Source organism: Hyla sarda, chromosome 4 (assembly GCF_029499605.1).
Source record: "Hyla sarda isolate aHylSar1 chromosome 4, aHylSar1.hap1, whole genome shotgun sequence".
NCBI lineage: Eukaryota > Metazoa > Chordata > Amphibia > Anura > Hylidae > Hyla > Hyla sarda.
Genome location: NC_079192.1, coordinates 50,328,168 through 50,354,944, shown reverse-complemented (window position 1 = coordinate 50,354,944; position 26,777 = coordinate 50,328,168). Strand labels below are relative to the sequence as shown.

General features: G+C 41.5%; 1 protein-coding gene across 1 annotated transcript in view; it reads right to left on the bottom strand.

Moving 5' to 3' along the window:
• NOTCH3 (notch receptor 3) overlaps nt 1-26,777 on the bottom strand; it is a 76,805-nt gene that overhangs the window by 11,826 nt on the left and 38,202 nt on the right. Inside the window, exons 3-19 of the mRNA XM_056570865.1 lie at nt 24,638-24,780; nt 24,215-24,550; nt 24,000-24,122; nt 20,811-21,044; nt 20,398-20,553; nt 20,080-20,265; nt 19,675-19,788; nt 18,412-18,525; nt 17,711-17,944; nt 17,391-17,501; nt 4,464-4,656; nt 3,888-4,039; nt 3,581-3,694; nt 2,863-2,982; nt 2,299-2,451; nt 1,978-2,206; nt 131-332 (exon numbers count right to left, since the gene is read on the bottom strand). Of these exons, the coding sequence (XP_056426840.1) occupies nt 131-332; nt 1,978-2,206; nt 2,299-2,451; nt 2,863-2,982; nt 3,581-3,694; nt 3,888-4,039; nt 4,464-4,656; nt 17,391-17,501; nt 17,711-17,944; nt 18,412-18,525; nt 19,675-19,788; nt 20,080-20,265; nt 20,398-20,553; nt 20,811-21,044; nt 24,000-24,122; nt 24,215-24,550; nt 24,638-24,780 (2,914 nt within the window). The remainder of the gene's footprint in view (nt 1-130; nt 333-1,977; nt 2,207-2,298; nt 2,452-2,862; nt 2,983-3,580; nt 3,695-3,887; nt 4,040-4,463; nt 4,657-17,390; nt 17,502-17,710; nt 17,945-18,411; nt 18,526-19,674; nt 19,789-20,079; nt 20,266-20,397; nt 20,554-20,810; nt 21,045-23,999; nt 24,123-24,214; nt 24,551-24,637; nt 24,781-26,777) is intronic.

Here is a 26,777-nt window from a genome sequence, read left to right as displayed (position 1 = left end):
GCATCAGAGAATGTATTTAAAAATTTAAAATACATAAAATGATCCGAGTTTCTGATCCAGTTCCCAAATAAACCCCCAGCATATACAATGCCCAAGACTGTGCCCACACATACGGTGTATAATGTCTCACCTGACACTGTGTCCCCGTGTATCCATTAGGACAGATGCAGCGATAGGACTCCACCTTGTCCACACACGTGGCTCCGTTCTGGCAGGGGTGGGAGTCACACTCATTTACTTCATGCTGGCAGTGAGATCCCGTGAAGCCGGGGCGGCAGATACAGGTGTAGGTGTTGACGCCATCCACACACGTACCACCATTGAAGCATGAACTGCGGGCAGAAGACGGAACAGAGAATTAAACAAAGAACGCGTCGAGAAATTGACAAAATGAAGTAACAGTGAGTGCCAAGGAATCTTATTTTAGCCACAAGTGTGAAATTTAACATCTAAAACTACCAAAATTTTTTTTATTTTATATTAAAAAAAAGACGCAGAGACTAAACCGTTTCAGTGCATTATGATGGATCCCATCCGGTTAGATGCCAGATTATTTATCTAGCCTTTGGTTAAGATGGCCATACACATATGATGCAAATGCAAAATTAGGTTGACTGGTCATTAGCTATGTTGCCCATTTGTCTCATATAAATGTATGCTTGACCAAGTGTGGATGCGTTTTGAATGGAAGGAAGGAGGGAGGGTAGGCCACTGTCAGACTCCTCTGGCAGCAGCTTACCTCCTCATGAACAGGTAGGTGAAATCAAACATGGCATGTTGGAAAAGAGCGGTAAACCGACTTCACTAGATTAGATGCTGGTCCAGGCCCACCAGATTTTATAGGTGATGCAGCGCTGACTCAGGCTAGGCCTTCCAGTGACTGGGGGTCTGAGCTATTACCATTTACAGCCCATGCACAAAAGCAAAGGCGTTCTTAATAACATAGCAAAGGGCTGGGCACATGGCCTATTAGAACGAGCAGCAGCTTTTGCTCTGGACAGCCTGGTCCAGACAAATCACATGCAGTGTCATTTACTTTAAAGGGGTACTCCCCTGAAAAAAGTTACAGATTTGTAAATTACTTCTATTTAAAAATCTTGATCCTTCCAGTACTTATCAGCTGTTGTATACTCCACAGGAAGTTCTTCTCTTTTTGAATTTCCTTTCTGTCTGACCCCAGTGCTCTCTGCAGACACCTCTGTCCATGTCAGGAACTGTCCAGAGTAGGAGCAAATCCCCATAGCAAGCATCTCCTGCTTTGGACAGTTCCTAAAATGAGCAGAGGCGTCAGCAGAGAGCACTGTGGTCAGACAGAAAGGAACTATTCAAAAAGAGAAGAACTTCATGTGGAGCATACAGCAGCTAAGTACTGGAAGGATCAAGATGTTTTAAATAGAAGTAATTTACAAATCTGTTTAACTTTCAGGCACCAGTTGATTTAAAAAAAACAAAAAATGTTTTCCACTGGAGTATCCCTTTAATAGCTACATGTAATACTGCATTTCCCCTGAGGTAGGTGCTGCTGATGAAGGGCACCTGCGAGCAGACTCATCAAGAAAATTAAAAGATTTTACAGTTTTTCTGGTGGCAAACCATAGTGGCTTTTATATCAAAAGGGATTGCCTGTGATGTGACACCTTGTATAACTAAAGTACAAAACATGTGAATACGTGAGCAAAGACGGAAGCGGGAAATCAAGAGTGCGAAAGCAAGCAAGAAAACATAACGGGGAGCAAGCAAGAAAGCAAACAAGGAAAAATGCAAACAAGTGAGAAAGCAAGCAAGGGAGAGAGCAAGCCAACAAACTAAGAGGAAGAAAGAGTAAGCAAAACTGACAGAAAAAAGTACACAAGCAAGAGGGGGAAAAAGCAAGCAAAAAAGTGAGTAAGAAAGCAAGAAATAAATAAAGCAGCTATTGTATACTATAAAAATAATGATGTAGGATAAGAAGTAAATAAGACCCGGCGTGTGGATTACCTATCTGTGCAGTCCTGTACATTGTTCTCACAGAATGGTCCGGTGTAGCCAGGTGCACAAATACACACATAGCTATTTACGTAGTCCAGGCAGCTCGCTCCGTTGCGACAAGGGTTACTTATACATTCATTAACTTCATTCGTGCATCTTGATCCTGTGAATCCGGGAAGACAGGTGCAGGAAAAGGAGTTTATCCCATCTCTGCAGGAGCCGCCATTAAGACAGGGATCTAGGAGGAAAAGACAAAAGAGAGCTTAGCGTCTGCCAGGAGGACTAAAGGCCTCCGTCTGTAGCACGCTGCAGGATGAACGAGTGACTCACTGGGTGCACAGTCATTGATATCCGTCTCACAGTCCGTCCCGGTGTAGCCTGGTCTGCAGCCACAGTTGTAGGACCCTGGAAGGTTGGTGCACTGGCCGCCATTTTGGCAAGGGTTTTGATTGCATTCGTTCACATCATTGTCGCAAGAATCACCTATACCAAGAGATATTGGGACACTTTATACTACACATGTGTTACCCTTCAGTTCCCTTATGTACATCAGTGTATGAGTGTATAACTGGATAGGGGAGGAATCTACATGATAAGAAATCCCATTGAGGTCTTTACTATAATAGAGTCTGCTATTTGTGTGGAGGAATGGAATAGACAAGGCCTATGCATGGACTATTACAGAACAGAAAACTAGCCAGGAACTGAAATGGTTGGGGACTATACCTTTTCTCAGTAAATGACTAAAGGAGCAATTTTACTTTTTTTTAGGTGTACTTTTTATAGTCTATATTTTTACAGCATTTGTATTATATTTATGCAGAGTAAAACATGAGATAGGTAGTAAGAATTATTACTTTTTAAAATGATATCTTTGTCCTACATTTCACTTACCATTCCAGCCAGGGGGACATGTGCAGGTGAAGCTCTCATAGTCTGGGGTCGGTGTACAGATTCCACCATTATGGCAGGGCTCATGCCTGCAGGGGGCAAGCAGGGTCTCACAGGTCTGACCTTTAAAAGAAAAAGAAAGAGTTAAAGGGAGCCCAGATCTCTGAAAATAGGGACCAAAATGTTTTTATTTTATAATAATGATTTTTATTATTACTTTAATTATATTTATTTTATTAAAATTATTATAATTAATGTAATTATTCTACATTGGTAATATATAAATTATAATTACATTATAATTAGCATGATTATCCATAATAAAATATATAAGTTAATATATATTAAAAAAAAATAAAACAAAACAAGAACAACAACAATAATAATGTAACGTTTGGTTTTATCAGCACACATGAAATTGCCCTTCCAGCCCAACAGTTTCAAAGTGGCTGTGTAATACTTAATTTCTCCAGAGGTGGCGCTGCAGGACTACTGAACACTTACTGCCAGGGTTTCCCTCAGATTAGAGCTGATCACTGGGGTTCAAACAGTGGGACCTTTTTCCCTATATGTTAAACCAGTGTATCTCCAGCTGTTACCAAACTACACCTCTCAGCATGCTGGACGTTGTAGTTTGGCAACAGCTGGAGGCATCCTGGTTGGGAAACATAGTGAGAAGTTAATGGGGTGATCAGTCCAATGAAGATTAACCAAATCATACCTGTGTATGGCAGTGTACACAAACAGCTGTATCCCGCAATGCCGTCCACACACGTCCCTTGATTCAGACAGGGGGCCGGGGCGCACTCATTGATATTGGTCTCACACAAATTTCCTGGAAAATAGAAAAATATAAGAATAAAGAGCCTGATCTGAATACAGACTGAGAAAGTTGGGCGACCACAATTTAGTGCTATATTTAGCATTATAATCTACCGCCATGTACTAGTCTCCGTGCCTTACATAATTTAGAAGTCCTTACAAAATCTGCATTCTGGAATAGAAAGCATCATAGATGGTGACATTACCTATAAACCCATCACGGCAGCGGCAGACAGGCACTCCGGTGTGGTCCACCATGCAGGTTCCACCGTTCTGGCAAAAAGTGCCGAAACAGCTGTCTGTGCTTCGCCTGTCACATGACCTGCCATGCCAGCCTGGGTGGCAGTCACAAGCATACCTGAGATTAAAAGAACAAAAAAAAAAAAAAAAAAAAAGTTTATTCATTACTAAAATGATTAAAAACGTTAAATACGTTTTTTCCCTTCAATTTCTTACAGTTTTGAAAAGCACTGCTTGCTGTCAGGGAATGGAACTTTCTTGTTGACTACACACACCGATAAGGCTATTAACGCAATGTGGACTGGACATCAAATATGACGACCATCCACATGACATGAAACAGTGTTTGCCAACCAGGGTGCCTCCAGCTGTTGCAAATCTACAACTCCCAGCATGCCCAAACAGCCAAAGGCTGTCCAGGCATGCTGGGAGTTGTAGTTTAACAACAGCTGGAGGCACCCTGGTTGGGAAGCACTGATCTAATCAATGCTTACACAGTACTTTTCAGGAAAGCTCTAGGGCTCACATGACACCATCCTTACCCGTCGTTGGATTTTCGGCACGTCCCGTGACTGCACCTGGGTACACACGGTTGAGTGGGGTTGCACAGGGAATCGCGAGGCCCTCCGTCCTCAGGGCAGACACATCGGAAGCCACTGTCCATAACCTGGCAGATACCTCCGGCTTGGCAAGGGTTAGATGCACAGGGCGACACCTTTACATTACAGAGGGGACCTGGAAGGCAAATTGGAAAATCACTATTAGGGGTTAAATTTCTTTAGGTTAACCTTAAATACCTAATATGATCCATTTACATACATCTCTGAGATTACGTCACTTTTGGCGCCATTCATGAGGGCATAGCATACATATAACTGAAGGAGCCCCAACATACACTATTGTATGCCCATATTGGAACATAATCTGGATTTCTTAAAAGGAGACACCACATATTTCCAATTTACAGGACAACAGCAGCAGTCGGACCCCCGACTACCTCAAGAATGGGTGTCACGATTCTTCTCTGAATGGAGCAGCATTGTGCGCACATGACCACCATTCTGTACCTTGTCTATAGTACTAATGAAGGCAGCCAAGCACTGTCCCATAATGGCAGTGTGCATACATGACTGCCACACTGCACCTTGTCTATGGCACTACTGGAGGCAGCCAAGCACTATCCCATAATGGCAGTGTGCATACATGACTGCCACACTGCACCTTGTCTATGGCACTACTGAAGGCAGCCAAGCACTGTCCCATAATGGCAGTGTGTATACATGACTGCCACACTGCACCTTGTCTATGGCACTACTGGAGGCAGCCAAGCACTGTCCCATAATGGCAGTGTGCATACATGACTGCCACACTGAACCTTGTCTATGGCACTACTGGAGGTAGCCAAGCACTGTCCCATAATGGCAGTGTGTATACATGACTGCCACACTGCACCTTGTCTATGGCACTACTGAAGGCAGCCAAGCACTGTCCCATAATGGCAGTGTGTATACATGACTGCCACACTGCACCTCGTCTATGGCACTACTGGAGGCATCCAAGCACTGTCCCATAATGGCAGTGTGTATACATGACTGCCACACTGCACCTCGTCTATGGCACTACTGGAGGCATCCAAGCACTGTCCCATAATGGCAGTGTGCATACATGACCGCCACACTGCACCTTGTCTATGGCACTACTGAAGGCAGCCAAGCACTGTCCCATAATGGCAGTGTGCATACATGAATGACACTATTGCATCAGATACTCAGGACCACTGTTTTTGGAATCATTGGGGGTCCCAGCAGTTGGACCCCCAGCAATCATACCATGTAGATAAGAAGAGTGTTGTTGGTGGGATAGCCCCTTTAATATTTGGTCTATGAGCCGTACCTGGTATTGCACATATTCCCAGGGCTGGGCTGCAATTCCAGACACTGCCATGAGTAAGGGCCGGTTCACAGTACATTTGTCAGAATCCCATTCATTTCAACGAGCCGACCAGAGTTAACGTTTGACTCCGGTCGGCTCATTGAAACGAATGAGGTTCTGAGAAACGTGTGAACCGGCCCTTACTGATGGCAGTGTCTGGAATTGCAGCCCAGCCCTGGGAATATGTGCATTTTTGCCATGTATACAGTTCTCTAACCAGACCTAAAACTATGATATACTACAGTTTTAGGTTCAGTGGGAAAACTGTATACGTGTCAAAAATGAGCCAACCGGAGTCGGCGTTTGACTCCGGTCGGCTCACTGAATTGAATGGGGTTCCGGACAGATCCGGCTGGGGTACGGGAGCGGCACCAGTACACTACAAATGTAGTGTGAACCGAGCATAAGAGTGGTGCAGTCTCTTTAGTCAAATTGTTTTTAACAGTTCTATCTGGTTTTGGAAAGTGAGGTAAAATCCAATAGGAAACAACACAACTTTTCAAAGCTCCTATAAAAGAGAATCTCTTCGTACTTGACCTAAGAACATTTTGGCATCTGCAATTCAGGGCTATGGAAAAGCTGAGGACTTCCATATTGATGGGAAAACCTGAGTTTTTTTTTTATTTTTAGGAAAAGAACACGATGGGACAAGAGGATGAGTCAGTGACTTCCCATAGCCAACATACATTTCTCTAAGTCCTTGCCCTCTTGTGCCCCTTGACTATTCAGCTTCTTCTATGTTCTCTCTCCCAGATACCGCCGCCATCTGCTCTCAGTTAGGGTCGATCCACGATATTTGTTGACCATTTATGGTCCCAAGTGAAGGCTATGGTCATGGGAGAGAGAAAGGAATCCTCCTCAACTCATCCAAAAATAGACAGAAAAAAAAACATAAAATTTAGTAATGTCCTGAAAAAACAAACAGATACAGGGACGTTGACGATCGGCCTGAAATAGCCAGCGTGGGTCAGCAGTGCCAGCTGTCTTTGTGTGTATCATCTTTACGAGTGGCTACCCTGGGGGCTATATAAAGCCCACTCCTCCCCTAACACTACAAGGGGCAGTAAGTGTGGACAGTACTGATGGCGGACGATGGGCACAGATGGGCATTCTGTGGGCAACGAGTCTTATTTATCTTATTTAGCTTTCTATGATAAAAATTTAATTTCGGGAACAGCTACTGTATAGATCGTACATGTAGGGTTATTTCAGGCACCCTGCTATTTAATGTATGACCACACAGACCAGGGGAACGCCAACAGGAAACTGCAGAACTATTTATACGCTCACCACGAGCTGAAATCAACTATAAACCCATCAGGCTGCATTCACGGCTAGTTTTTTCATGTCTTTTTATTGGATGTATACAGAGGCCATGATGCACGCCGAACAGTGGTATCGTCCCCCATAGACTATAATGACATCTAGGGCTTGTAAAACCCAGCAGAGACGTTAAGTGGGCATGATGGGGAGTTGTTCCTGGTGCAAAATGTAATGAAAAACATGACAGAGGAATATTCTATTAATAGCAGCAGATTATTCTGTTATTATTGGCCCACTATTAATATACCGCTAATAGTATAAAATTGTATTGTTTGTCGCAGTAGACTTTATTCCTAAGACAATTAATTATTATTTTAGTATTTTTATTATTATTTTTTTTTATAATTTTTATTATAATAAATAAAATTAATAATATCAATAAAATAAAATAAAATTATATATTTTATTTATATATATTTATTTTATTATATTATACATTTTTATTTTTATACATTTTTATTTTCTATTATTTACTTTTTATCCTTTTTATTAGTAGGAGTAGTTTATTCTATTAGACTTTAGATTTAGATTTTTCCATTTGAAAAAAAAAAAAAAAAAAAGTGGCTTATCTGCATCAGAAATCTGATTCTTGATGCAGATTTTCAATCTCTGCATCATAGATTTTGCCATGGTTTCGGCTATGGATTAGCCCAACGTCCTAGTGACCTAATACTGTTTTCTATAGGAAACACAGTAAGTTACATGTAACTATGCGTCCCACAAATGTGAAATTTTCATATCAGGGTTGGAAGAATCTGTACACTATAAACCAGTGTTTTCCTCAGTGTGTCTCAAACTGTTGCAAAACTACAACTCCCAGCATGCCCAGACAGCCTTTGGCTGTCTGGGCATGCTGGGAGTTGTAGTTTTGCAACAGCTGGAGACACACTGCTGGAAAACACTGCTGTTAACCATGGCTTGGATTCCCGATAAAAAGATAATGACATAATAGTCTGTGCTGAAAGCAGGGCATAAAAGTGTTCTATTGTTACTATACTAGTAATATTATACAATTCGTATTGTTATATTCTCTATTAGTATACTGTAGTACAAGTGACAGCAGTAGTGCCAATAGTACAGGTACAGTAGTAGTAGTGAAACAAACAGGATGGTCCAATGTGTTGGTAAAACAGCGAGGATTTTATTCAACAGATACAGGTACAAACATTGTGACGCGTTTCGGGTGCTAGTTTACAGCCTTAGTCATACAAAAAAGATAAACACACTAAAATTTCTTAAATAGGGAAGGAAGAGGAGGGGTTATCAACTAAATAACAAATTCCACCTGTTCTAGGTGTGTAACCTCCTCCACTTCTCAACCCTCTCACGTGACACTCCTACTCAGGAATACTACAGAAAGAGTACACACTCAATATAACATCATTCACACACAGAAAGAAAAACGCATAAGGTTAACAGATGAAATCCCGGAGTTAAATTCAACCTTATGTTAGAGGACGGCATCACTCTCTGAATAATAATGAACGTAGGCATAAAAAAAGATATAATAATATGCGTTCAAAAACAGAGAGTGATGTCAGTCTCCAACAAAACACAGATTTCAGCTGTAATTACTAACAACTAGAAAAGGTGAATTTAACCAGCTCCATTGTAAAGAATATTATATATATATATATTTTTTTTTATTATAATATATACATAATAATTTTAATATATAAATATATACATAATAATTTTAATATATAAATATATACATAATAATTTTAATATATATACATAATAATTTTAATATATATATATATATATATATATATATATATACACACACACACATTATAATTTTAATATATATATTTTTTTTATAATATATTTATTGATATATATATATATTGTATTCAAAAATAGTAATTTAACATAGCTTCAAGAGACACTGGGAAAAACAGTACATGCACTGTATATACACAAGACCCAATTCAGCAAAGTATCAAAAAAATTTCTATATACTGGAACGTTCCTGTAATTCACACTCAACGGACACCCTGTATAAAATACTAATGTCCAACAAGCTTCTCTTTTCAACAAAATTCGAAAATTTGTTGAAAAGAGAAGCTTGTTGGACATTAGTATTTTATACAGGGTGTCCGTTGAGTGTGAATTACAGGTACGTTCCAGTATAAATTTTTTTGATACTTTGCTGAATTGGGTCTTGTGTATATACAGTGCATGTACTGTTTTTCCCAGTGTCTCTTGAAGCTATGTTAAATTACTATTTTTGAATACAATTTAAGTTCGCTTTCTTCTGGGATAATTTGTTACAAGCCTTTCCAGCCAGAAGAAGCTCCACCTGCAGTAGATGGAGCTATGTTTGTATGAGGGTGAACACCTCAGTATATAAAAACCATGCACAGTGTGAGGGTCTCATGCCATGACTAAGAACATTATTGTTCGAAACGCGTCGGTTGATGTGGGTTCCTAACTCACCAGAGCACATTATGTTTGTCTTTGTCCTTTTTGGATTTTAAAGCATTATGGATTCAAAATTAGAATTTTTTAACTCCCATTTTTTGTGGATCTGGAGCCCTTGAATTTCGTTTCTGGATTGCATTTATTTGCTCTATCACTGAATAAACCTGGTGAGATTCTCTGCTCTATTGTTCTGGCTCCTCTAGATACACATTTCTATCCACCTTCAAATACTCCCGTGTAGGCAGGATCATGTAATACCATGGGCAAACATGTTTGTATAATAGAAAATATATGTTTAAACTCCCGACTATAGGGTGTAGAAAAAAAACAATGGGTTTTATTTTATGTTCATTCACTTTAGGGCTCTGTTTCCCATAAATCTTTTTTTCCCATTGCCAGGAATTACAATTAAACAGGGTGTTCACCATGATAAATGAACAATATATTGGTAATACACACACACACATACATATACACATATATATATATATATATATATATATATACACATACATACATATATTTATCTCTCTCTATATAATATATCTATCTATATACCGTATATATACACACACACACACACACACACACACACACACACATTCTTTTACAATGGAGCTGGTTAAATTCACCTTTTCTAGTTGTTAGTAATTACAGCTGAAATCTGTGTTTTGTTGGAGACTGACATCACTCTCTGTTTTTGAACGCATATTATTATATCTTTTTTTATGCCTACGTTCATTATTATTCAGAGAGTGATGCCGTCCTCTAACATAAGGTTGAATTTAACTCCGGGATTTCATCCGTTAACCTTATGCGTTTTTCTTTGTGTGTGTGAATGAGGTTATAGAGTGTGTACTCTTTCTGTAGTATTCCTGAGTAGGAGTGTCACGTGAGAGGGTTGAGAAGTGGAGGAGGTTACACACCTAGAACAGGTGGAATTTGTTATTTAGTTGATAACCCCTCCTCTTCCTTTCCTATTTAAGAAACGTTAGTGTGTTTTATCTGTTTGTATGACTAAGGCTGTAAACTAGCAGCTGAAACGCGTCACGATGTTTGTACCTGTATCTGTTAAATAAAAGCCTCTCTATTTTACCAACACAAGCGCTGGACCATCCTGTTTGTTTTAATATTGTATGGAAGTGGTTCAGTCCGTTCTGAGACGCTTTGGGCTACATAGGGAGAGCTGGACATTGTTTCACATTGGATTTAGTAGCGGCGGCGGCAATAGCGGCGGCAGTAGCGGCGGCGGCAGTATCAGTGTAGCAGTGTGGCGGCAGTAGTAGTAGTAGTAGTACGGCAGTGTGGCGGCAGTAGTAGTAGTAGTACGGCAGTGTGGCGGCAGTAGTAGTAGTAGTACGGCAGTGTGGCGGCAGTAGTAGTAGTAGTACGGCAGTGTGGCGGCAGTAGTAGTAGTACGGCAGTGTGGCGGCAGTAGTAGTAGTACGGCAGTGTGGCGGCAGTAGTAGTAGTAGTACGGCAGTGTGGCGGCAGTAGTAGTAGTAGTACGGCAGTGTGGCGGCAGTAGTAGTAGTAGTACGGCAGTGTGGCGGCAGTAGTAGTAGTAGTACAGCAGTGTGGCAGCAGTAGTAGTAGTAGTACAGCAGTGTGGCAGCAGTAGTAGTAGTAGTACAGCAGTGTGGCAGCAGTAGTAGTAGTAGTAGTACAGCAGTGTGGCAGCAGTAGTAGTAGTAGTACAGCAGTGTGGCGGCAGTAGTAGTACAGCAGTGTGGCAGCAGTAGTAGTAGTACAGCAGTGTGGCAGCAGTAGTAGTAGTACAGCAGTGTGGCAGCAGCAGTAGTAGTACAGCAGTGTGGCAGCAGCAGTAGTAGTACAGCAGTGTGGCAGCAGCAGTAGTAGTACAGCAGTGTGGCAGCAGCAGTAGTAGTACAGCAGTGTGGCAGCAGCAGTAGTAGTACAGCAGTGTGGCAGCAGCAGTAGTAGTACAGCAGTGTGGCAGCAGCAGTAGTAGTACAGCAGTGTGGCAGCAGCAGTAGTAGTACAGCAGTGTGGCAGCAGCAGTAGTAGTACAGCAGTGTGGCAGCAGCAGTAGTAGTACAGCAGTGTGGCAGCAGCAGTAGTAGTACAGCAGTGTGGCAGCAGCAGTAGTAGTACAGCAGTGTGGCAGCAGCAGCAGTAGTACAGCAGTGTGGCAGCAGCAGCAGTAGTACAGCAGTGTGGCAGCAGCAGTAGTAGTACAGCAGTGTGGCAGCAGTAGTAGTACAGCAGTGTGGCAGCAGTAGTAGTACAACAGTGTGGCAGTAGTAGTACAGCAGTGTGGCAGTAGTAGTACAGCAGTGTGGCAGTAGTAGTACAGCAGTGTGGCAGTAGTAGTAGTACAACAGTGTGGCAGTAGTAGTAGTACAACAGTGTGGCAGTAGTAGTAGTACAACAGTGTGGCAGTAGTAGTAGTACAACAGTGTGGCAGTAGTAGTAGTACAGCAGTGTGGCAGTAGTAGTAGTACAGCAGTGTGGCAGTAGTAGTAGTACAGCAGTGTGGCAGTAGTAGTAGTGGCAGTAGTAGTACAGCAGTGTAGCAGTAGTAGTACAGCAGTGTGGCAGTAGTAGTAGTACAACAGTGTGGCAGTAGTAGTAGTACAACAGTGTGGCAGTAGTAGTAGTGGCAGTAGCAGTAGTAGTACAGCAGTGTGGCAGTAGTAGTACAGCAGTGTGGCAGTAGTAGTACAGCAGTGTGGCAGTAGTAGTAGTAGTAGTACAGCAGTGTGGCAGTAGTAGTAGTAGTAGTACAACAGTGTGGCAGTAGTAGTAGTACAACAGTGTGGCAGTAGTAGTAGTACAGCAGTGTGGCAGTAGTAGTAGTACAGCAGTGTGGCAGTAGTAGTAGTACAGCAGTGTGGCAGTAGTAGTAGTACAGCAGTGTGGCAGTAGTAGTAGTACAGCAGTGTGGCAGTAGTAGTAGTACAACAGTGTGGCAGTAGTAGTAGTACAGCAGTGTGGCAGTAGTAGTAGTACAGCAGTGTGGCAGTAGTAGTAGTGGCAGTAGTAGTACAGCAGTGTAGCAGTAGTAGTACAGCAGTGTGGCAGTAGTAGTAGTACAACAGTGTGGCAGTAGTAGTAGTACAACAGTGTGGCAGTAGTAGTAGTGGCAGTAGCAGTAGTAGTACAGCAGTGTGGCAGTAGTAGTACAGCAGTGTGGCAGTAGTAGTACAGCAGTGTGGCAGTAGTAGTAGTAGTACAGCAGTGTGGCAGTAGTAGTAGTAGTAGTAGTACAACAGTGTGGCAGTAGTAGTAGTAGTACAACAGTGTGGCAGTAGTAGTAGTACAGCAGTGTGGCAGTAGTAGTAGTACAGCAGTGTGGCAGTAGTAGTAGTACAGCAGTGTGGCAGTAGTAGTAGTACAGCAGTGTGGCAGTAGTAGTAGTACAACAGTGTGGCAGTAGTAGTAGTACAACAGTGTGGCAGTAGTAGTAGTACAACAGTGTGGCAGTAGTAGTAGTAGTGGCAGTAGTAGTACAGCAGTGTGGCAGTAGTAGTACAGCAGTGTGGCAGTAGTAGTACAGCAGTGTGGCAGTAGTAGTACAGCAGTGTGGCAGTAGTAGTACAGCAGTGTGGCAGTAGTAGTACAGCAGTGTGGCAGTAGTAGTAGTGGCAGTAGTAGTAGTACAGCAGTGTGGCAGTAGTAGTAGTAGTACAGCAGTGTAGCAGTAGTAGTACAGCAGTGTGGCAGTAGTAGTACAGCAGTGTGGCAGTAGTAGTAGTGGCAGTAGTAGTAGTACAGCAGTGTGGCAGTAGTAGTAGTAGTACAGCAGTGTAGCAGTAGTAGTACAGCAGTGTGGCAGTAGTAGTACAGCAGTTTGGCAGTAGTAGTAGTACAGCAGTGTGGCAGCAGTAGTAGTAGTAGTAGTAGTAGTAGTAGTAGTAGTAGTAGTAGTAGTAGTAGTAGTAGTAGTAGTAGTAGTAGTACAGCAGAGTAGTATTCGTAGTACAGCAGTGTGGCAGTAGTAGTCCAGTCACAGAAAATCTAGTCTGGGTAAGAGGGTGTTTTTTTTCAAATGTTTTTGGAGAGGATTCTCTAATTCTACGTTTTCATTTTTAGTATATTTCACAGTATTAGTAGTAATAAAGTAGTAGTACAATAGTAGATTATTCGATGAGCTTATATAAATATTACTAATTAGTATATTATTTTTTACTAATTAAACTTTGCTCATAGTAGATTTTACTATTTTTAGTAATACATTATTTTTAGTATTGAAATATTCTAATATAATTACTATGATTTCTACCTAGTAGATTATTCTAGGTAGGAACATTTAAAAGGTTTCACACTTATTTATTAAAAAAATTTATACATAAAAATTATATTTATTAATACATATAACTGTTTATGTCCCTTGTATTACTAACATATTAGTATAATAGATAAATAGCGGAAATGGAATATATTTTTATATTTAATATATCATTTGTAGATTTTATTGTTTATATTGTTTTCTGAATAAAATCCATTATTATTAGTAGTATGAAGTAGATTATTCTATTACTGTATTAGGTCGCTTATCTGCATCAGAAATTCGAGGGCATACCTCGGAATTTCTGTTGCGGATTTTCAATCTCATGATAGATTTTGGATGTGGATTAGCCCCACGCCATAGTGACCTAATACTGTTTCCCTGAGTAGTTTTAGCTTGTTTGAATAAGATTCGCATGCTTTCCATTTAACAGTAGATGACTTTATTACTGTTGTAATGGCATATTACTGTGGGGTTATTGGTATTCTTTTACAAGAGGAAGTACATTATTCTTAGCATTCTTTTTCCTTATAGGACAGTATTCCATTATTATTCAGTATTTTATTATTCTATTACCTGTCCTGGCAGATTTTTTTTTTTAGTAGTCTACTATGGGTAGGAAGTATTTGCTAGAATTTCAAAGGAACATCAACAAACCATAAATTAAAGTTGGTTTCCCAATTCTAAGAGCCATGATATTTTAAGCGGCTGCCATATACAGCTTATTTTTTATTGTTTTAAATAAAATTAACCCCTTAAGGACTTAAAATTAACCCCTTAAGCCCATTTGGACCTTAAGGACTAAGACAATTTTATTTTTACGTTTTCGTTTTTTCCTCCTCCCCTTCAAAAAAATCATAACTCTTTTATATTTTCATCCACAGACTAGTATGAGGGCTTGTTTTTTGCTCGACCAGTTGTCTGTTGTAATGCCATCACTCACTTTACCATAAAATGTATGGCGCAACCAAAAAAATACTATTTGTATATTCTCTGGGTCAATACAATTAAAATGATACCCATGATTATACACTTTTCTATTACTGTTGCGCTTAAAAAAAAAAAAAAAAAAAAACACGCAAACTTTTTAACCAAATTAGTACGTTTAAAATCCCCCTATTTTGAAGACCTATAACTTTTAAATTTTTCCATATAAGCGGTGGTAGGAGGGCTCATTTTTTGCGACGTGATCTGTACTTTTTATTGATACCATATTTGCTTATACAAGACTTTTATTAAATTTTTTATTAATTTTTTTGGGAATAAAATGTTATAAAAAAAGCAGCTATTTTGGACTTTTTTTACGTTCCCGCCGTTCACCGTACGGGATAATTTACATTTTATTTTAATAGTTGGTATATTTACGCACGCGGCGATACCAAATATGTATATAAAATATTTTTTATTTTATTTTTTACACTTTTTGGGGGTAAAATAGGGAAAATGGGACAATTTAAATTTTTATTGGGGGAGGAGGTTTTTCACATTTTTTTACTTAATTTTTTTAACTTTTATTTTTACACTGTTATAGTCTCCATAGGGGACTATTTATAGCAACCATTCGATTGCTAATGCTGTTCTGTGCTATGTATAGGACACAGCACTGATCAGGGTTATCGGTCATCTTCTGCTCTGGTCTGCGGGAAGGCAGATCAGAGCAGAAGGCAGCGGAGGCAGGTGAGGGGACCTCCGTCTGCCGTGCAGGATGATCGGATCGCTGCGGGCGATCCGATCATCCTGTTAAGTGACCGCGATGCTGCAGATGGTTAATGAGGGGTTAATGGCAGACATCCGCTGGATCGCGGGTGTCCGCCATTACCGGCGGGTCCCTGGCTGCGAACCACAGCCGGGACCTGCCGCGCATTATGCCGTCATCGCTCCGATGCCCGCGGTTATGCTCAGGACGTAAATGTACGTCCTGGTGCGTTAAGTACCACATCACCAGGACGTACATTTACGTCCTGCGTCGTTAAGGGGTTAAAATAAATATAAATTGTCAGAAATTGTACTTGAGTTCCCACCAGGCTCATCTTCATAGACTTGAGATTGTCTGCAGGGCCTGGTACAATTTGAGGGACCTCCTGACAATCTCAGGCCCCCAGGCTCTTGTGTATGGCCGGCCTTACATACAGGATTTTTCTACATATACAGCGTAAACTCCTTAGTAAGTGGACATAGATTTACAAATCCAGCTTCTGCAATACTTCATGCTGGGGCTGTAGAAATCCCGGCTGCATGAACGTGCTTGTAAAGAGCTTTGTCGCCATCTGTTTCCAGCTGGACAGAGATGTCCGGGCTCCACCTCTTCAAAGGTCTCATTGTATTCCATCAGCCGTAAATTCACATTGGACTATTGCAGACATTCCTTACGTGTTTCTGAAGCTCCAAAGTCTACTACTAGGTATGTCCAATACACAGGCCGTGTAACACCAAACCAAAAAATAAACCTGCTTGGTAGAGATATTTAAATACCAGTCCCAGGAAATAATCTTTTTTTATTTTACTTAAATTTGTTATTACATTTTTTTTATTTTTATTTATTTTTTTTACATCTCCCACCACCCACGTACATACATAACTACAAAACTGGTTATGTGGTTATGCAATGATTAATGATGTTGTACAGGACTACAAAATCATTGCTTCTTTCTTCCAAAAACAGCACCTCGCCTGTCCACAGGTTGGATGTGGTATTGCAGCTCTGCTTCACTCTCTAATAGAGCAAGCTGCAACGCTACATACAAAACCCTGGACAGATGTGGCGCTGTTTCTTTAGCAGTCAATAGTAAAGAATTGTAATCCTTAATCTGTGTTTCCCAACCAGGGTGCCTCCAGCTGCTGCAAAACTACAACTTCCAGCAGGCTTGCTGGGAGTTGTAGTTTTGCAACAGCTGGAGGCACCCTGGCTGGGAAAACACCATCCTAAATGCTCATTAACTTTATGATGCTTTTGCCCTAGTTATACATAGCAATAATTATCCCTTATATTTATTATTCTTTATCATAAGGACAAGTTAATATGTATGCGTCGGTGTGTATGTGAGATATATATATATATAGATAGAAGATTTTTTATTTATTTTTTTATTTAATTTATTTACTTTTTAAATAATCCATGACAAACCCACAAACATTTCTAATTCTGATATTTGGGTGGAAAAGTTGCTGCAGTCACCATGTAGCAATAGATGCCACTAGGTTTAACAGGTGCCTAAGCATGACTTGTATGACTAAAGGGATTGTTTGAGATAAGAAAAAGTTTCTGCCCCACTAGAAACAGCGCTACTCTATGGCAGTGGTTGGTACTGCAACATCCACCTAACGGCTAGCCTGTATTACTTTCAGGCTGGGTATAAGGAGAGATCAATCAATGCTGCAGATGGGAGCCACAGGGACCACCCCAATGACTCGTGGTTCAGGCAGCATGAAACTGAAGACAGGTTCCCTTTAATAGGAGGCTTAGCTGGAATACCAAACAAGATGCCTTTCATACAACCTGTTATTGTTTAACCCCTTAAGCAGTACAGCTCTTTACCTGTAAATCCTGGTTTGCACACACAGTCATATCTGTTTATCCCGTCTTTGCATTCACCGTATTCACATGGGTTGCTGGAACATTCATCGAAATTGTATTCGCAGTTAACACCTACGAAGCAAAACATAAGATTATTTACTAGGCAAACACGTCTTGTGACTTGGTCTTGCAAAACAGAGCTCCTACTGCTGAGGGAGAAGAACGAGACGTGGTGTCTGGAAGGTGTTAGCAAAACAAAGAAACAGATGGGTGGAACAAAGATGGCATGCAACCCCCAAGATACTTTTAAGTGGACCATATGAGGATCCCCGATTTCTAACCTGAAGTCCCCGGCTGACAGTAACACAAGTACTTGTTGACCAGGTCAATGCATTTTCCTCCATGCAGACAAGGGCTACTGTGGCATTCATTGATCTGGTTCTCGCAGCGATAGCCGGTGTACCCAGGATCACAAGTGCAGGTGAAGCTGGCGATGCCGTCGCGGCACTTTCCATGGTGACAAGGGTCAGGAGAACACTCATTTATATTACGTTCACAGAGAGGTCCTTCAAAGCCTGAAATGGGAAAAGAGTATAAATGAAAACGGGGTCAAAGAGGAAGAGAGAAGCAGGCAAGGGGTGAAGGAAGCACAAACAAGCAGCACATGCCAATGGTGGAGCCAAAACACAAGGGATGGCTTTCATGAGCCATCAGCAGAAGAGGACTCTCAAAAGAGTAAAAAACTGAGTAGGCCATGGGGAAAAAAAGCCAAAAAAAAGTCAAGCACGGCCATTGGAGAAGCACAAGATGAAGAAGCATGAAGCACAACAAGTCAGGTCCAGTTAGGCCAACAGGATTGGAGAAGCGAGAATACAGCAGGCAGATGAGAAAAGGATGGAAATCTAGAGACAGCGCAAGACTTACCTCCCTGAATATATAAAGAGACATCCAGAGAGCGTGAGAGAGAACAGGATACTGCATCAGAGACAGACCCCAGGAGTAAGGCTACCCTCAGTCAGTTAACCTGGACCGAAGAACTCACCCTCCGCACACCGACATTCGTAACCGTTGGGTCTATCCACACATTTGGCTCCGTTCTTGCAGGGCGTACTGGCGCACTCGTCTATGTCAATCTGACACATTGAGCCCGTAAATCCTGATGGGACAATCACAACATTACTTAGAAGTATAAATTTTATTTTACTTTTCAATGTTAAATTCAGAACTTTGCGGCTAATCCTCTCCTGGGATATGAAGTATGCAACGAGAGGTCATCAAGTTGGACACAGGCTAGAATTCATTTGGACGCTATTGTTTTTGGTAGTGACCCAACTTTTATAGGACATCTGTTTGTGCTGCAGATAAAACGGCTTGGAATGCAGCATGTGGTTCATTTGTTCATAAATGGAAATGAAGAAAATGGACTGAAACAAATGGATCCTATTCATCCACTTAGACTTGTATTTCTGAGTTCTTCCTCTAAGCTGGAAGACAATTTGCTTTAAGGGGTACTATGGTGTAAAACAACTGTGTTCAAATCAATTGGTGCCCGAAAGTTATACAGATTTGTAAATTACTTCTATTTAATAATCTTAATCCTTCCAGTACTTATCAGCTGCTGTATACTACAGAGAAAGTTGTGTAGTTCTTTCCAGTCTGACCACAGCGCTCTCTGCTGACACCTCGGTCCGTGTCAGCAAACCTATCCTGCTCTGGACAGTTCCTATCGGGATTTGCTCCTACTCTGAACAGTTCCTGACATGGACAGAGGTGTCAGCAGAGAGCACTGTGGTCAGACTGGAAACAACTACACAACATCCTCTGTAGTATACAGCAGCTGAGAAGTTCTGGCAGAATTAAGATTATTACATTGAAGTAATTTACAAATCTGTTTAACTTTCTGGCACCAGTTGATTTGAACACATTTGTTTTCCCCCGGATTACCCCTTTACCATTGCCAGACAACCAGCCTAAGTACTCATGAAGTTTGTGTCTGGAACAATCTTTTTAGTATCATCTATTCTTCTCATCCCTATGAATACATGCAGCTATTCTCTATAGCAGTGTTTCCCAACCCAGTCCTCAAGGCACACCAACATTCCGGGTTTTTTCAGTTACTCCATTGGAATAGAACAGGGAAAAATTAAAATCCTGGACTGTTGGTGTGCCGTGAGGACTGGGTTGGGAAACACTGCTCTAATGTACAGCTATAAGACCACCATATGTGGCCGACAGCTTTAAGCCAATACACAAACCCAGATATGCATACAGACATGATATATAACATCTAAATAACAATACTTACCAGCCGGACAGCTACAGGTAAATCCGTTCACCACATCTTTACAGACCCCGCCATTAACACATGGACTGCTGTCACACTCATTGATGTTGAGCTCGCAGAACGTACCGGTAAATCCTGACAGAATAAGCCTAAGTTTTACACACCCAATAAAAGCATATACCACATGGATAAACAAAAAATAAAAGCACGAGGAGGGAGATTTATCAAAACCCGTTCAGAGAAAAAGTTGCCGACTTGCCCATATAGCAACCAATCAGATTGCTTCTTTCATTTTTCAGAGGACTTTTAAAAAAAAATGAAAGAAGCGATCTGATGGTTGCTATGGGCAACTCAGCAACTTTTCCTTGAGAGGTTTTGATAAATCTCCCCCTAGGTCTTTGTTAGAAATGCTACAGAGCTACTCACCAGCCATGCAGATACAAGTGAACTCTCCAATACGGTCCAAGCAGGTGGCATCGTTCTGGCAAGGGGTGGACAGACACTCATTCACATCCGTTTCGCAGCGAGGCCCGGTGTAGCCCCGACCGCACTGACACTGAAAAGAACCCTGAGTGTTCACACAGCGCCCGAAGTGTTCACAAGGGTTGGCACCTTGAAGAAGAGACCGGTAGCTCAATTTCATTTTGTTATATATACACACTTGTCCCTCTATGCCTACCCCAACCAATCCAACAAGCCTCCATTCATGGTCAGCCCTCCATTAATCATAGTGCTTTCCATTACCTATTGAGCATTCATCCACATCTTGATCACAAGCTCCCCCTGTAAAACCAGGAGGGCATGTACAGATGGCACGTCCATTCACCGGGTTAGTGTCGCACATTGCGTCCTTGTGGCATGGGTTGCTTACACACGCGTCCTCCAAATGACATAGGAGACCTGGCAAAAACAACAAAAAAAGTCAGAAATCCAAAATTTACTAATCTTTACAAGAACTGAGGGTTTATCAATGATTACGATTCTAGGACATGACAGAAAAAGGGCTGCCATGATGGTCATTTACTTATGTGGACAAGGCCTCCTGCAATGCTCAAGTTCCCCCATGCCAGGCCAACCCAGCTGACCCCAATAATTAAGCTAAGGTTCTGCAACTCTATTCCAGTATGACATGGGTTGGATCCACTGTCCACACTTACCCGTTTTGCCCATGGGACATTCACAGTAGAAGGAAGCCACCCGATCATGGCAGGTGGCTCCATTGAAACAGACAGCAGTAGCGCAGTCGTCGATGTTCTCGCTGCAGCTTTCTCCCGTCCAGCCATTGACGCAAACGCACGTGTGCCCGCCCAGGGTGTTGAAACAGGTCCCTCCGTTGTGGCAGGCATTGGGTTGGAGTTGACATTCATCCACGTCTTCTGTACAGAACTGACCTGTGGTGCAAAAAAGGTCACAATTTAGGATATTCAATAGTGCCATAATAGCCATGTGGGAGAGATGAGATATGGCCATCATCGTCAATGGTGCTACCTCATAATTCAGTGTTTCCCATCCAGTGTGCCTCCAGCTGTTGCAAAACTACCACTCCCAGCATGCCCGGACAGCACCCTGATTGGGAACCACTGCCTTAAGGGTTTGCTGTGGAATTCCTTGCAGCAGGAGGTGAAAATGGCTAATCCAGTAATAGGATTTATGAAAAGGAATGGATGCCTATCAGGATACAATCTCTTTAGTCGTAATTGGAAATTGGATGTGATGAGGGTCTACAAAGTCCATCTAATTGTATCTGCCACAAAAGAATTTCACCCTCAGGTAGAATTAGCAATTCCTATGCCTAACCTTTCATTATGTCAGCCATAAAGGGGCTCTGTCAGGTCTCTCCTAAGCTACCAAATCTGAGTGCAGAATAGAATAGAGGAGAAGACATTAAGCTTGAGGATATATCATTTTCTATGGTTTCAGGCTACGTTTCCATGCATCTTATATTTGGAGTTTTTGCGGGTTTTAGTCTTGGCGTTTTTTTTTGGGGGGGGGGGGGGGGGGTGGGGTTTCATGCATTTTTCTTTTATAGCATGTTCATTCATCAGGCGACTCAAGGATTTTTTTTAACTAAAGAATTGGGGACAAGTTTATTTTTTCTCCCAAAAAACGGCAAGATTCCCTGATAAAACTGCACACTCATAATGCTGCCATTTTAGAAAACTGCAAAAAAATAAAAAAATGCAATAAAAAATAAATGAATGAAAAATTAAAGGAAAGCAAAGCCATGGGGCAAATTTGCCATTTTTAAGGCTATAGCTTCTAACTTGCAAAAAACGTAGTTAAGTTGTTCATGAAAAAAAATAAAATTAAAAAATTAAAATAAAAAATAAAAACTTTAAATGCTGTTGAAACTCCTACAAGAAGGGCTCCAATCCTGCTAACACCTCCCTCTTCATCATAATGAGAAAAGCTTGTGAGTCTTGCTGCTTCTGCCTACACAGGGAAAGCCTGCGAGTCCTGCTACACCCATCCACACAGTGAACGATAGTGGGGGAGATTTATCAAAACCTGTCCAGAGGAAAAGTTGCTGAGTTGCCCATAGCAACCAATCAGATCACTGCTTTCATTATTAACAAGGCCTCTGCAAAATGAAAGAAGTGATCTGATTGGTTGCTATGGGCAACTTTTCCTTTGCACAGGTTTTAATAAATCTCCCCCTGTGAGTCCTGGTTCCCCACCCAAAGCCTGTGAGTCCTGCTTCCATTCCCATACAGAGAGAAAGCCTGTGGGTCCGGCTTCCCTCACCAACACAGTGAAAGCCTGTGAGTCCTGCTTCTCTCATCCAAATTGAGAAAGCCTGCGAGTCCTGCTTCCCCCACCCACACATAGCCTGCAGGGATGTGGAATTCCTAACGCACGACACCCGGGACACGCAGTTCTGGGTGCCGGGCAGGTGAATTTTTCCGGGCCTAAGCAGGGCCGGACCTGACAAGCGTGGCGGCGCTCAGCAGTCTGTTTGGAGGGGCTCCCGATTCGTGCCCACTCTATACTCTGCAGCCCCTGGCTGTTCTCAGTAGCTGGGGGCCGCCGCTAATAGCCAGCATGCGGCGATCGCCGTGGCTGGCTATTAACCCTTTAGGTCGCCGCTGTCAAAGCCGACAGCGGCATCTAAAGGGACTTGCGAATGCTCCCTGGTGGGCTAGATCGCCCCCCACAGGAGGGCGATCACAAGGGAGCGATCCACTATAGAGGTGGCCTGTCCTGCTGTCTCATGGCTCTGTCTTTGATAGAGCCTGGCTGGACTAGGCTCTATCAATGGAGCGCAGAGCACACAGATCAGTGGAGTTCAATAGAACTCTATTGATCTGTATGAGGAATCTAATGATTCCTCCTAAAAGTCAAAATAAAAAGTGCAGAAAAAAAAAAGTTTAATAAAAGTTTAAGACACACATTAACCCCTTCCATGTTAAAAGTTCAAATCCCCCCCTTTTCCTATATAAAAACATATAAACATAATAAAAATAAACATATTTGGTATCGATGCGTGCGTAATTGTACGAATTATTTAAACATAACATTATGTATCCCATACAGTAAATGTAAAAAAAAATAAAAAATACCAAACCACAGAATTGCAATTTTATAATATCCCAGAAAAGAAGTTAAAAAGCCATTAAAAAGTCAGATCAATACCAAAATGGTACCAATTCAAAACACAAATTATGGTGCAAAAAATTAGCTCTCATACAGCCTGGTATGCGAAAAGAAGCTACAGGGGTCAAAAAAATGGCAATTTAAAAAAAAATTGAAAATTTTCTGAATTTTTAAAAAAATTAGTAAAACATGACAAACTATACAAATCTGGTATTGCTGTTATCAGGTGACCTAAAGTATAAAAAAAAAAACATGTCAGCTCAACCACAAGGTAAATGGCGTAGAAAAGAAAACCACCAAATTTGCAAAATTATATTTTACTATTTCAATTTCACTTCATTTTCATTCATATATATATATATATATATATATATATATATATATATATATATATATATATTTATTTTTTTGGAGAATATGTTATTGAAAAATTAAAAAGGTATCATTATATTAGGTAGTTATGGCTATTATAGGGCGAGGAGGAAACGAAAGTGTAAAAACGAAAATTGGCCCGGACAAGTGGATCGTCATGAGGGACAAGTAGATTTTGCTCTGTTTTAGTCCAGTGGACAGGTAGTTTTTTATTAAATTTCCACACCCCTGGCCTGTGAGTCCTGTCCTGTTCCCCCAGCAACACACAAAGCCTGTGAGTCCTGCCCCACCACCCTCCCATCTAGGAAAATCAGTTAATAACTATGCTTGGCCGTGTCACCACCTGGGTGCTTGAGGATGATAGACATATTGGTCCTTACCTGTCCATTCCGGGGGACACTGGCAGTTATAGGTGTTCACGCCATCCACACACGTGCCACCATTCATACATCTGTGGTCAGGGCAGTCGTCAACATTTATCTCACAGTTTGGACCTTCAAAACCTGTAGGACAAAGAACATTAATAATGAATTGAACACAGGTCAAGTTCAATGACTCCATTACTAGGACGGCAGGTTCAGAATCATCTCCTTACCTGGTAGGCAAACACACTGGTATGTGAGGTCCCCAGTTGGTCGGCAGGTGCCTCCATTTTGGCATTGTGAAGGTGAACATGGAACGTAAGGGACTTCACATAACTGGCCGGTGAAGCTGCTAGGGCAGCGGCAGCGAAACGAACCAGCAGTGTTAATACATTGGCCTCCATTTTGACAAAGGCCAGGAGTTCGGCATTCATCAATATCCACTCTGCAACTTCGTCCTTGGTATCCTGGGGGGCATGTACAGTTGTATCGCCCATTCCAGTTGGTACAACGAGCCCCGTTCTCACATGGGTTGGATGCACAGGCATCGATGAGAGAGCAATCTTGTCCTTAGAAGAGCAAAATTATTAAGATGGACAAATTAACAAATGGACTTCCAACCCAAGGAGAGAACCTGTGGTGTTATAACTGCTCACCTCTGAAACCCTTGGGGCAGCTACATTCATATTGTACAGTTCCTCCTTTAATAGAACTCTGGCAGACGCCACCATTGACACAAGGAGTTGGCACACATGGATCTTTAAATTGGCATTGTTCCCCAATCCAACCAGTAAGACATCTAAAATAAATAAATAAACCCTTTTAAATGTAGACATGGCACAGATGCCAACCAACAGGCTTCCCAAAATGTCCACATCAGGTATGTACAACATATAAAATATGGCACTATATCTGGGGATTCTGAACTGCCCTAAGGTGGGCTGTTCTTCACAACAGTTCACTTTACTGCAGGCCACTAGCTTCAAAAGATCCCTATAACTATAAAAATGCATCAGTCTCAAAGTACAACACCAGCTAATGGTGGCGGCTGTACAACTGAGATGACACACTGAAAAAACATGCGAAAACGGAGATCAGTGACCAAAGGTGCACAGATTTCAACCCAGTAAAAGGTTAAAGGGTTGTTTTCTGTAGGAATGTCTATACTCAAAGCAAACAAAGTGAACAAACAGAAAAACATGGGGAAAAAAATGAAACAAAAAAAGGAAAAGAAAAAAAAAAAAACAGCGGGAAAATTCATAAAATGCATAAATGAAAAAAATAAAAAAAATGTGTGAAAAAGACAGATTTGAGTAAACAGGAAAGAAGGAGACAAAAGGGAGGGTGGGAGGATTCAAGAACCAGACATGAAACAGCTGGGATGTGTTAGAGCACATACTGTAACCCTTTCCAAGTTTTAAGATGGAGGCTTGGATGATACTACACAGAGAAAACCCAGGAGGGCAATATAATGTACGGGTGGAAAGATCGTGTGCCAAAAATAGAGGGTTAAGGCTGGTTTTAAAATTTAGGAACTATCGCAACCTCAGAATTTCCCTATAGATGAAAAATGTATGTGACTATTGGAATTTTTGCAATATGATTTAAAATGTCATTGTTGCCCACAACTTTAACCATCATAAAGGGAACACAACATATGGGTGTTCAGCCGACAGCTCTCTCACCACGGTTGGGCCTAACTCCCCAAGAACAAAATTAATCAGTCCTGCCCGATCACTTGGAAAGAACCAACTGCCCCAAAAGAATGTGGTTGGATCTTCATTATTCTCAACCCACCAATAGCTACTTTAAAAAGGAGGATGTGGACAGCCATTACTTGTTGGAAGGACAATAGGCTGATCACAAAGTGTCCTCATGCTTGCCTCCCAGCAATTGGCAGTAAAATGTTGGGAAACGAACAGTGCGGCCACACGTGAAGCTGGATGTCGCACAATGCTCCTACAAATCAATGGGCTGTCTAAGTAATGCAGGACAGGATGGGTCCTCCACTACAAAAGACACTCTTTGTAACCACTCTCTACATTGGCCAAGAGATTTGGATCCTGAACACTGGTCCCCTCCTCTAATTACTCGGAAATCACTAAGGGTCTATTCACACGTCAGAGTTTCCGCTTGCATAATTCCGCCTCAAATTAAAGTCCATAGACTTCTATGGGATTCCGCACTCCCATTCACACTTCTGAATTCCCGCTTGCAGAATTCTGCAAGCGGGAATTCAGAAGTGTGAATGGGAGTGCGGAATCCCATAGAAGTCTATGGGCTTTAATTTGAGGCCGAACTCTGCCGTGTGAATAGACCCTAATAGAGTGTGTGAAAATTACTTTTCTACAGTGGACAATTCCATAAAGAACATACGATATAAAATTCACAGTTAATTCAATTACGGGTAATGTATCAAAAGGGCAATAAAAAACTAATGAAACCGACATAACACAGAAAGAATGCGCTGCAGCCCTTTTATATCATGAGAGATGTCTAATTAAAAACTAGAGAAACTGGGTAAAAGAACGCCAAGAAAAACTGCTGCCAAAACCTCAAATACAGAATACAGTGTAAGCTTAGAACTGCTAAGATTTGGTTTCTTAGCTTGGGGCCTGGGGGTAACAACGAATGTAACGGGTGAGTAGGAAAAGGACAATACACAGACTGGCAAGGACAGGTGGATATATTAATCCAGATGAAAACCAGATGTCCCAGCTCTATCCCAATTTCCCACGATCCCCCTGCTCGCCCCCTGCTTCGTGAGACAGCTGGACTTGAGCATAATTGTACGAG